Here is a 12691-nt window from a genome sequence, read left to right on the forward strand (position 1 = left end):
CCTTTGAAAGCCTTTGTTCCAGCACGGGGACCTTATGCCACACTCTCTCCTCATAATACTTCTGCCTTCTGTTTATTCTGGCCCCCAATACCTAGCATGGTGGGAATTAGACCTAAACACCTACGCAAAAGAAGGATATTCTATCTATGTCACAGCACCTCTGTTAGCTCTAGACATCCAGAAGTGGGTTATAAACTCATGGCCAGATGGGTATAGAATCCTGACCGGGTTATATACCATCTTCCTGCAGGTAACCACCACGTGTTGGAGGTGCGGAGAGGTAGAGGGAAGCTTCTTTCACATGTTTCGATCTTGTTGGGTGCTCTCCATGTTTTAAGCCGCAAAAAATTGTCCATAGATATAGGGAACTGGCAGTGTACATAGTCACCGAATATAGGAATACGGCGCCATAACTGTATTTTACACTGTAGAGGAGATCTGTATTTATTTATTGAGTTCAATTCACACTAGGTTACTACGACCCACTTATGTGTTGGACTGTCACAGCTAAGTATAAACTGGTGTCCAGATGCACTGTCCTTGGGATCACGGATCTAGCCCTCCAGTGTTGCTCAGGTATCAACCCCACGGTGCTATGTGTATCTTGCCGATGTCCTCTGTCAAGTAGTCTAGATATTCAATACTGCGGCGATACCAGTAGCTGGCTAGCTATGTTTCTATTTGTTTGTATTTCACCCTGGGTTGCCTAGCTCTCCGCCGTCTCTAAATTAAAACCTAACAGACTACCCCCCCCCCCCCAACATGTTTCGCCACATGCAGGGGGATCGGGGCTAATAACTCCATGTTTTGGCAGAAGCTACAGTGCTTTATCTTGCGGATTTGTGGAGATTCGCTCAGGCTGGACCCTGTGATATGTCAACATTGGCTTTCAAGCACTCCTTGTAGCGCTTCTTAATTATCACCACACGGCCCTGCATTTCGATTTTGTGTAAGAAGACCATTCCTCTGACAATAGCCATGTGGATCAACAAGGTAAACAACATTATGCATATCGAGCTCACTTGACACTCCATGGCACGTATGTCAAGTTCCATAAAACTTGGCAACCAGGGCTTTTATTTCATCAGTCTGCTCACTATATGACAAGACTTTGAGTTTCTGAGGGGGTCTCCCTCCAGGTCCCCTACCCTCTACCAAAGCTTCTCCTTTCACCCTCTTTCCCTCTTCTTCCCTTACTTCCCCGTTCTTCCATCATTCCTCTTTCCGGCTCTTTTCTTTTTGATATTACTTTCTCTTTGTTTCTGTGGAGGGCTCTAACTGAGGACCCTGAGGGGTCACTGGGCTCCTCTGCTGCTTCTTCTCTACCCCATGTAAGACAAAACAGGCTAGAAGGCGGTTGAGACTTGAACGTTGGTCCTTTATTTTCCTGATTAAAATGCTTATAAATGATGTTTGATGCTACTCATATTGTACATTGTCATTATTTTGTACATTCCTCTTTTTGTATTGTCTTGTTATAATAAAGGACTGTGTTCCTGACTTTTACCTGATAAAAATAAAAAAATAACTGACATGCTGTGTGCAGGGTTTGTATGAATCTACTATGAAACGCCATGTTGTATGGCAGAGTAGATAATTGTAGAGCGTAGACAGTAGCGTATATTCTGCTACCGATTAGAGTTAGTGGCTTCTTGAGTGTGTTATATATGGCAGTAGTAGGACACGTGTCTCTGCACTCCCTACAACTATGCTACATACAGTTTCTACACTCAGGATTCAGTTCTGATATTAGAAGTCTTACAGATGTTTTGTTTTTCCTTGTAAAGGCTCGGGTTGTAGTCAGTATTCATTAGGTTATTTTTGATGCATGGTTCTTATAGAACACATTTTTGGTATTGCAACCAAAACTATTTGCTTTTGTGGTTTTGGGATATTATCAATTTTAATTAAGGTTTCCATTTACAGGCTGGTGCTGTGTTTAGGTAGGTTAGGTGTGTCCTGCACTCAAAGAGCTAAGACCAAAACCAGAACAAGGTTATCTGCACACGAAACATGTGCAATAGCAGGCTGCAAACAATGGACCACTTGGCTATGTTGTTTGTGGGAATGTGTTTTTTGCCGCTGTTGTTTGTGGTCCTCAGTGTGTGAGGTCCACTCAGACTGCCAAAAATGCGTCCTGCTCTATAACCTGCTCAGGCATTTGGCTGTGTGTGTGTCCATTGAAATACCTGTGTAATATATTATACCAACATGAGGAGAGAAAAAGAACTGGACTGCACATCCACACATGATACAATGATCTACTGCCGCTAGGCTACATTATATAACGAACTCGAGGTTCTTAGTTACATTTTGATCAAATTGTATAAGCCCACCTTGACCTCTTTTTGGTGGGTCCCTACGCTATTGTGTGCGGCATCACATGGCGTCCACCACCGCCGCAGCACAGCGCCGGCAGGGACCAAGACCTGGTTGCCCCCCAGCACCCGTACTGGCAGGCATAGCCCCCATGGCTCCATGCCCGGGTCCCCACCAGCACCGCACCACAGAAGCGGCGGACGCCAATCAATACCGCACCATGTGAACAGGAAAAAGGCTCACCATGTGTGAACAGGTGTTGAATACTCACTGTTCCATGTAGTCTCAGGCACTAGCTGAGAAGAAGTAGGCGGCCCCTATATGTAGTCTCCTGCTAATTTAGAAGCACCTGGGTTGAATGGGGCGGAGTGCTGGTACCAGGCAAAAAACAAAATAAATGAAGGGATAGAATATACTAAACCAACATGAGGAGAGAAAAAGAACTGGACCGCACATCCACACATGAAACAATGATCTGCTGCCGCTAGGCTACATTATATAACGAACTTGAGGTTCTTAGTTACATTTTGATCAAATTGTATAAGCCCACCAACCACTTCAAGGTGACCTCTTTTTGGTGGGTCCCAACGCTATTGTGTGCGGCATCACATGGCGTACACCACCGCCGCAGCACAGCGCCGGCAGGGACCAAGACCTGGTTTCCCCCCAGCACCTGTACTGGCAGGCATAGCCCCCATGGCTCCAGCCCCCACCAGCACCACAGAAGCGGCGGACGCCATGCAATACCGCAAAAAAGGTGAGCCTTTTTCCTGTTCACATGGTGCGGTATTGCATGGCGTCCGCTGCTTCTGTTGTGCGGTGCTGGTGGGGACCCAGGCCTGCAGCCATGGGGGCTATACCTGCCAGCATGGGTGCTGGGGGGCAACCAGGTCTTGGTCCCTGCCGGCGCTGTGCTGCGGCGGTGGTGGACGCCATGTGATGCCGCACACAATAGCGTAGGGACCCACCAAAAAGAGGTCACCTTGAAGTGGTTGGTGGGCTTATACAATTTGATCAAAATGTAACTAAGAACCTCGAGTTCGTTATATAATGTAGCCTAGCGGCAGCAGATCATTGTTTCATGTGTGGATGTGCGGTCCAGTTCTTTTTCTCGATCCTCATGTTGACATGTGTAATATATGTTCAAACAAATTTGAAATGTACTGTGTAATTCTGTTTAATAAAAAAATTAGGTTAAAATTAACATCAGGCCCATTTGCAGTGGGGCAAAGTAGACTTTCCCTTTACATTACCTCCAAACTCTGCAACCAGTGGGGGCGACTGAAAAATCATTGGGGGCTAAACCCAAACAACATAAAGTCATACTGGCGGTTTAGTGGTCCCAAACCAACTGACAGGTTACCTTCAATCAGAATTCAAGACAATGGCCTACATGTGTCAAAAACAGTGCACATAGTCATTAACTGTGGCACATGTTCTGTATAAATCTGACGCACCCCGCACCATTTTTTTAATGCACTTCTTTCATGCTGCACAATTGTGGCACATCTGACTAAGCAGTAACATTCCCCTTTAGTTGAACATTTTTTCTGTCTTGTCGGACACAGCGCAACCGCGACCCAAAACTGTGCAGACACTTTATAAATACATGTACAAGCAGTTTGCACTTTTTTTCTAGTGCAAGGCATTTATAGGTTATAAACATAGAAAGCCAATCACTAATGACAATGGATCAAAAATACAATGGGGCTTCTAGCGAGGCATTTATTCCTGAAGTCTTGTATTGAATGAGCTGAGTACATAATCATTTAATTGGTTGGGTGGATTACTCATGTACAGATTATTTCATATTGTGGGTTTTAATGAGTTTATTTCTCATTCTAATCATTGTTCTTAGAAACGAGACCAAGCCTCTAACAATCCTGACTGCTGACGAAATTCACAGACCTTACCAAATTTCAATCTGTGAGATTTTAGTACCGGTTGTCCCTAAATTCTATCCAGATAGATTATAATCCCAGGTATAGCAGTAGTAGCAGACCAGAAATGACATGACCCCGGGGCAAGCAAAAACCAATAGCCATACTGTTTTCCCATGGGAGATAAAGTACTGCTTGAAAAACATGGCACCCCTGCAAATAGTTAATTTTTGGATATTGTATAAAAATAATAATAAACTTTATTATCTGAAAGGGAAATTAAAGTGCCATAAACACTACTCATGTAGAACCAGACCCGGGTAGAAGCTGAGGTACCAAATTTTAAGACAAAAAACTGGGAAAAACTTGGGTGAGAAAAGCATTGGTCACAGCCTCCACCCAGTATATAGCTCGCCAGCCTCCTGCCTCCCAGATTATAGCCAGCTCACCCCCTGACACTAGTATATAGGCCATGCACCCCAGTATATAGCTTGCCTCCTGCCCTCAGTATTTAGCCTGCCTCCTGCCCCGAGTATACAGCCTGCCCCCTGCCCCCATTATATAGTCTGCCTCCTACCTCCTGCCCCCCAGTATATAGCCTGCCTCCCGCCCAGAGTATATAGCCTGCCTCCTTCCCTCATGTATATAGCTAGTCAGCCATCCCCAGTATATAGAATGCCTCCTGCCCCATTATATAGCCTGCCTCCTGCCCAGAGTACTGAGCCTGCCTTCTGCCCAAAGAACACAGCCTGCCCCCAGTATATAGCCTGCCTCCTCCCTCCTGCTCCCTATTATATAGCCTGGCTCCTGTCCCCTTGTATATAGCTAGTCAGCCAGCCCCCAGTATTTAGAATGCCTCCTGCCCCAGTATATAGCCTGGCTCCTGCCCCAGTATGTAGCCTGCCTCCTTCCTCCTGCCTCTTGCCCCCTGTATATAGCTAGTCAGCTAGCCCCCAGTATATAGCCTGCCTCCTGCCCCAGTATATAGCCTGGCTCCTGCCCCAGTATGTAGCCTGCCTCCTTCCTCCTGCCTCTTGCCCCCTGTATATAGCTAGTCAGCTAGCCCCCAGTATATAGCCTGCCTCCTGCCGCCAGTATATAGCCTGCTTCCCCCCCCACCTATATAGCCTGCCTTCTGCCACCAGTATATAGCTAGTCAGCCAGCGCCCAGTATATAGCATGCCTCTTGCCCCAGTATTTAGCCTGCATCCTTTTCCCAGTATATAGCCAGCCCCCAGTATATAGCCGACCTTCTGCCACCAGTATATAGCTAGTCAGCCAGTCTCAAGTATATAGCATGGCAAATTTACGACGCCCCCACAGATCCCCGATGGCCGGCAGCAGGTTCTTGCATAGGTCCGCAGTGCCCACATTGACATCAGTCGCTTGCTGACAATAGTGTGTGCCGCCATCATGCAGGGTCTGTCACTCCCGGCTCACACACTATGATGTCAGCAAGCGGCTGATATTTTTTATAGATTGTATAAACCAAGTTTAATTTCTCCAGCACATTTTTTGTGCTGCAGAACTCGGCTTATGCTCAAGTATATATGGTCCCGGCATTACCCAGGAAAGTAAATAACTGCTCTTAGCTACAACAAAATAGAATGGGTAAACAAAAAATATTTTAAATGTACAGTATCTATAGACTGTCTCTTTCAGTGACCGTCTCTGTCGCCGGCATTCTCTTTCGGTGACCGTCTCTGTTGCCGGCAGTCTCTTTCAGTGACCGTGACTGTCACGGCAGTCTCTTTCGGTGACCATGTCTGTCACGGCAGTCTCTTTCAGTGACCGTATCTGCCGCGGGCAGTCTCTTTCAGTGACCGTGTTTGTCGCGGGCAGTCTCTTTCAGTGACCGTGTCTGTCGTGGGCAGTCTCTTCCAGTGACCATGTCTGTCGTGGGCAGTCTCTTTCAGTGACCGTGTCTGTCTCAGGCAGTCTTTTTCAGTGACTGTGTCTGTTGCAGGCAGTGTCTTTCAGGTGACCATCTCTGTCGCGGGCAGTCTTTCAGTGACTGTGTCTCTTGCGGACAGTCTCTTTCAGTGACCGTGTTTGTCTCGATCAGTCTCTTTCAGTGACCGTGTCTGTCACGGGCAGTCTCTTTCAGAAGAGGCCCTTAAATAATCGGAAATGCTTATTGTTAGTACTTGCGATTATTTTGTGGGGACATATGTGAAAAGTCGCCGGCAGCGTTTTTTTCTATGCCAGGCCCTGCTGACATAGAATAAACGCTGCGTAGCCACCTGCCTTGTAACATCATGTACAATAAATATGCCCCAATGTGTACATATACAACATTCAGCCTATTACAAGGAATCTTATGATAGTACAACATGTGACTATTCTAAATGGATAGTGGATAGATAATAGTCATGAGCAATAGAAATATTGGTCCATCATATTATTGTCTAACTTGTGTTAGACAAATCTGTATGTATCACAGATTGTGACTAGTTAGTCAAGCTCAGGATGATTCTTCAGATCAGCACAAATCTTCTCATGTGGTACCTTCCAAAGCATTGATCATAATAACAGAATGATATCATCTGGAAATAAATAGTCCTGAAAAATAATCAACATTTTGTCTGAACTGAAATAGGTAAAAAAAGACTGTGCATTATTTGTGTGTAGTGTATGGTGACAAATCATATGGGTCATGAATAACCTATATATTAGTATATTAGTTGAATAGCTCTACCTGTAGGAATGTTATATTAGCTGTTATCTTAGAGGTTCCAGTGTAATATGAATGTTATCTCTTAGGTTCTACTTACTGAACAGGGTAAGTTAGGTTCTTCACACTAAAAGCATTGTTGTCTGCCACAACACAAGCTCCAATATCACTTTATTTCCTAAACTTTCCAGAATTGGGAGGGGTCACTGAATTTTGTACCTGGCTAAGGTAAAAGAATATCAAAAGTATACCCTTGGGGCTAGGTGCCTCCCTGACTCAATGTGAATCAGAGCTTTTGTTTTACGAACTAACGCCATATACACATACAATACCTTCTCCTGGATGAGTGAAAGCACTTTGTTTAAGGAGGTTTAAGGGAAGAAGAGGGGAGGGGGGTAATATGATGAAACACTCCTAAGTTATTCTCCCAGACCAATGAGGTAATGATGAATCCCGCTTCTCTCACAAATGTTGGCACGCAAATCAAAGCCGATGACTCTTCTGAGGGACCATTCCTTGCGTAGAAGTCACACCCACATCCTCTTGTATAAAGAGAAGGATGGAAAGTCAGGATTTCTACACTTATCCAAACATCACAGGTAGCACTTAGAAAGACAAGTGTTACAATTACATCATGTCCTCCTCATACAGCATGAGACAGACAACTACATCCTCAGGATCTTCAGGTGGCTTGGGATTAGGTGGTCATATTGGTGGATCAAGCAGACTGTCCACAGGTAGTTACAGGGCACCTAGCATCCATGGAGGCAGTGGAGGAAATAATATCTCTGTCTCCACCTCTAGGGTACTTTCTTCTGGAGCTAGTGGTTTTGGAAGTAGCTTAGGTGGAGGTTTTGGTGGCCTAGCTAGTGGTTTAGGTGGTGGAAACTTTTCATCTAGTTATGGTTATGGTTTTGGAGGTGGGTTTGGAGGTGGCGAGGGTCTTCTAGCAGGAGGTGAAAAACAGACCATGCAAAACCTGAATGACCGTCTGGCCTCATACCTGGACAAAGTACGCTCCCTGGAGAAGGCCAATGCTGAGCTGGAGAATAAGATTCGGGAATGGTATGAGAAGCAAGCACCAAGACAAGATCATGACTACAGCCAATATTACAAAGTCATTGAAGATCTTCGCCACAAGGTAAGACTAACATATGTCAAATATATTGCTGCTTATATTAAACTTTTACATCCATGTAACTGTTGTATAAGTTGATGTAACATATAAAAAGATAAATTGTATTTATGTGTGAAAGATGTTTACATGTATATATTTAGACAAATCAAATATGGTCTATAAGTACAAATTGCAATACAGGCGTCCCCTACTTAAGAAGACCCGACTTACAGACGACCCCTAGTTACAAACGGAACTCTGGATGCTGGTAATTTATTGTACTATAGCCTTAGGCTACAATAAATAGCTATAATAGTTTTCAAAGGTGTCTGATATTAAGCTCTAGTGTTAATCCTGGTTTTTATGACAATCCAACATTTTTAAAATCCAATTGTCACAGAGACCAAAATAGTTCTGACTGGGATTACAATTACAAATTCTACAGTTCCAACTTACATACAAATTCAACTTAAGAACAAACCTACAGAACCTTGCACGTTACCCGGGGACAGCCTGTACATCTGTTACATTTAGGGCTTATGCCTAGTATTTCCTGAATGCACTTACTACTGTGAGTAGACTGATAAACAGAGGCGGTAGAATTTACCTTAAAGGTGGCATCACTAGCTACTTTATAATTGTGTAACTAATCACATTTCCATATTTCCAAATCGTCTGCCCATCAATGACACATACTGATGACGTCATCAATATGAGGCATGTATGACTGTGGGAGCTAATACTAATAATATTTCATTCACTTGTATTCGGTTTGGTAATTTGGTAATTACTACCAAATTAAGAGAAATTGAGCAAAGATGTCACTGGGGACTTTACATAAAATATGGACACTAGTTTAGTTATGTCTGGCCTTGATGGGATTCAAAATTTAATATTCCTAGCACAATCACTTTAAAGACATACAAAGCCAATCTTTTAGAGCACTAGAAGTAAATAACACATACAAACTGCATGAAAGAGATGTTGTTTGTGAGACTCCCACATACTGCAAGACAAAAGTGATAACAACTCTAATGGAAATATGAATTGACCAGGAATTGTCTTGTTGTTGCTGAATGAGTGCATGTAAGCCTCATCTTCTAGGCTTTGATCAATGCCCGTTCCCAATATTCTCCTCATTGCAATGTTCTATTCTATAGAATTTGCTATACCTTTTTTCAAAATATTCACATTTTCATATATTGACATATAGGGAGTAGGTGCCGAATGTCCTTAGGCCTACTATAATATAACAACTGCAGAATTTCTGGTACTCAATTGTAACTTCTGGACCCATGTACTGAAACATTATATGGGCCTCTTTTCTTTAGTATAACTGTCTCTCTAACAATATAGCAGTAATGTGAGCCAATTAATTCATAAGCTTAGTTCCTTACACGGAATCTAACAGACAATATCAAGCTTCTTAACGAGTTGTAGCTCCTCCTCCCATTACCTGATGGACAGCTGTTATGACCTCTACTGTTTTGGTATTACATATACAATACATATAGCAATAAATAACTTGTTATAGGTTGTAACTAGAATATGTTTTTTTATCACATAGATCCTCACTGCAACCACGGACAATGCCAGCATTGTCCTTCAGATTGATAATGCCAGGCTGGCTGCTGATGACTTCAAGACCAAGTAAGTTTGTGTTTTCTGGTTGTCAATTATGTCTACATTTATACAGTAGTGTGGAATCAGGAATATGGGGTGATTATGCTTATATTACGACATCATGTCGCCCCTTGCCATTATCGACACTCTAGTCAAAGGCTAACTAACACTATATATCTCATAATGTGTCTGTAGGGTGACCCCTTGGATAAAAAGGCCAGACTATAGAAAATCTTAATTGTTATCAATACATAATACTATACTTTATATTGATAACAATAAAGATTTTTTAATTTTATCTTGCATAAGTGACTATAGTCTGGCATTTTTCTCTAAGGGGTCTCCCTAGAGATACAATAGGATATTTGTCTACATTTATACAAAAGGTTGTTTAGTTTAGAAACCATGTTCATACATACCCTGGAGTAGAATTTTTTGTTTATAGAGTCCTGTCCTTCAAGATACCAATCTCTAGGATATAGACTGTCCAACAGATCATGGCTAAATACTGTGGGTGGTAGCTTATTGTTAACTGACCCTCCTAATAATTGTCCATACACTCTCCACCAGGTATGAAACTGAACTTTCCATGCGTCTGAATGTTGAGGGTGACATCAATGGTCTACGTAGAGTCTTGGATGAACTGACCCTTACTAGATCAGAACTGGAGATCCAGATTGAGAGCTTGAAGGAAGAGTTGGTCTACCTGAAGAAGAACCATGAGGAGGTATGACTGATCAACATAGAGATGAGGAAATAGACATTTATTCTAGAAGAATTTGGAAATTTAAAGGTCATAATGTGTTGTGTTTCATAGGAAATGAATGCTCTCCGTGGACAAGTTGGTGGCCATGTGAATGTAGAGATGGATGCTGCCCCTGCCGTTGACTTGACTAAGATTTTGTCTGACATGAGAGATCAGTATGAATCTCTGGCTGACAAGAACCGTAAAGAAGTTGAGGCCTGGTACTTCAAGCAGGTGAGCAAAATATTTTGAGGATGCTCCTTAAATATGATATTTTCACATTAAGTATCAAGTAGATAAAATATTCACCTTTGTGTTCAATATTTATGTCACAGACAGAGGAACTGAACAAAGAAGTTGCAAGCCACAGTGAACAGATCCAGTCCAGCAAAACAGAAATAACCGACCTTAAACGTACCCTCCAAGGCCTAGAGATTGAACTTCAGACCCAACTAAGCATGGTTAGTTCTGGCACCAACATAGTTTCTGATATAAAGTATTCTACCAATTACAGTACTATATATTCTTAACACTACTCTTCATTTTAGAAAGGGGCACTGGAAGGCACCTTGGCGGAGACAGAAGGCCGCTACTGCATGCAGCTCTCTCAGATCCAGGATCTGATCAGCAATGTGGAAGCTCAGCTTGCAGATTTGCGGTCAGATATGGAGCGCCAGAGCTATGAGTATAAAATACTCATGGATGTGAAGACACGCCTGGAACAAGAAATTGCAACCTACAGACGTCTTTTGGAGGGTGAAGATATTGGGTACGTAACAGTACAAAAATACTGACCATTTAAGAGACAAGACAAGCAAAGCACTCCCAAAGCTTTCTTGATATCATCAACATAGTGAGGAATAATAGGTTATAAACAGGAGAAATGGAGACACCGAAGTCTTTAGGTTTACCTTGGCAGATAGATGTTTGCCACAAGAGGCATACACTGTAGTTCTAACTCGATCCTCAAACTCATCATCAACTCTCAACCAACTGGGCCCCATGATACAAATTTAATTTCCGCTTCATATAATCTAATACATAACATAATGTTCTACTTAGACGGTACATCCGATAGTCGTACCTGTCATTCCATTACTCTATATGGAAACCCTTCAGGCCTTATTTTATGCTGCCAATGTTGAATGTTGCCAACACACATATTTCCTAAAGCAGTTGTCTAACTACTTATTTTCTCTTTTTTTCTTTTTCCCAACAGCACATACAAAGAAAGTAAGTATATTGGATTCTCTTATTTTTAATTAAAATGATTGTTTTTTAATTAATTTATGGTTATACTACCAAAATGTGCCAGCTGTATCCAAGAATGGGCACTTCTCAAAAATATCGAGGTCTTACCCACAATTTTACTTACCCTGAAGACTATCCTACTTTCAGTATGATACACTTTTTTATGATAAGCTTGTAGAATACTTTATGATCAACAGGCTACAAGATGGCCGCCACTAGATGTTATCACTGCTTGGCTTCCATTTTGGATGGTCACTGTCTAGGTAGTCTTCAGAGTTCCATGACTCCTTTTATTATTATATAATAAGGAAAAGTACAGCAGTCATCATACACATACTGCTCAATCACTACATTCAATGGGAAGTCAATTAAATTAAATCTATAAAGAAATCCATAAATTAGTTATTTCCAATTTTTTTTACTAAATTGTGTATCTTTGATTTCAGCCCCTCAAACCACCCGCCATGTCCGCACCATTGTTGAGGAATCCGTAAATGGAAAAGTGGTGTCATCGAAGGAGAAGGTCCATCAAATCAACTACTAACCTAGACGTATCTCTAAACTCAGCTCAGATACCTGAATAAGTCAAATGTAATATGTCTAACATAACCTGTTGAAGTGGCAAACTCTCATTATTTAAGAATAACATATACCAGAATGCCCTGCACTTGGTTCTGGAGAGGTTGGAGAGCCAGTATCACTAGTATCTTGAGTTGAGTTACCTGCTGGAGTCACTATTGCCAATGTAACGCCTGTGTTTTTATAACCAGATGATACAGCTTCTTGTGCTCTTTATTTTCTATATCTAATAAACTCATCAGCTTTTTCATGCACTTCTGCCTCATCTGTCTTGGTTATTTGTCTTGGTTATTATTGTATTTTGAAATGATTAATATAAACCTCATAGTAAATGTCCATTAGTTTGCTACACTTGGCCGTGACCCGTGCTTAGCATACGGTTGGCTGAAGGGGTGGAGGGGTGAGCGCCCCTCATCCCTCCCCTTTCCGTGCGGATGCCAAACTTACAGTAAATGATAGAGCACAATGCCGTGCACAATGCACTTACATGACGGCCGTATGCT

At 42.4% G+C, this 12691-nt stretch overlaps 1 protein-coding gene across 1 annotated transcript; it reads left to right on the top strand.

Moving 5' to 3' along the window:
* Nucleotides 1-7434: 7434 nt before the first annotated feature.
* On the top strand, nucleotides 7435-12442 carry LOC140064453 (keratin, type I cytoskeletal 19-like). The gene is made up of 7 exons (XM_072111381.1): nucleotides 7435-8014; nucleotides 9558-9640; nucleotides 10184-10340; nucleotides 10431-10592; nucleotides 10694-10819; nucleotides 10907-11591; nucleotides 12056-12442. The coding sequence occupies exons 1-6, from the start codon at nucleotides 7508-7510 to the stop codon at nucleotides 11150-11152; spliced, it is 1281 nt and encodes a 426-aa protein (XP_071967482.1). The 5' UTR covers nucleotides 7435-7507; the 3' UTR covers nucleotides 11153-11591; nucleotides 12056-12442.
* Nucleotides 12443-12691: the final 249 nt, after the last annotated feature.

Source organism: Engystomops pustulosus, chromosome 6 (genome assembly GCF_040894005.1).
Source record: "Engystomops pustulosus chromosome 6, aEngPut4.maternal, whole genome shotgun sequence".
NCBI classification, from domain to species: Eukaryota; Metazoa; Chordata; class Amphibia; order Anura; family Leptodactylidae; genus Engystomops; species Engystomops pustulosus.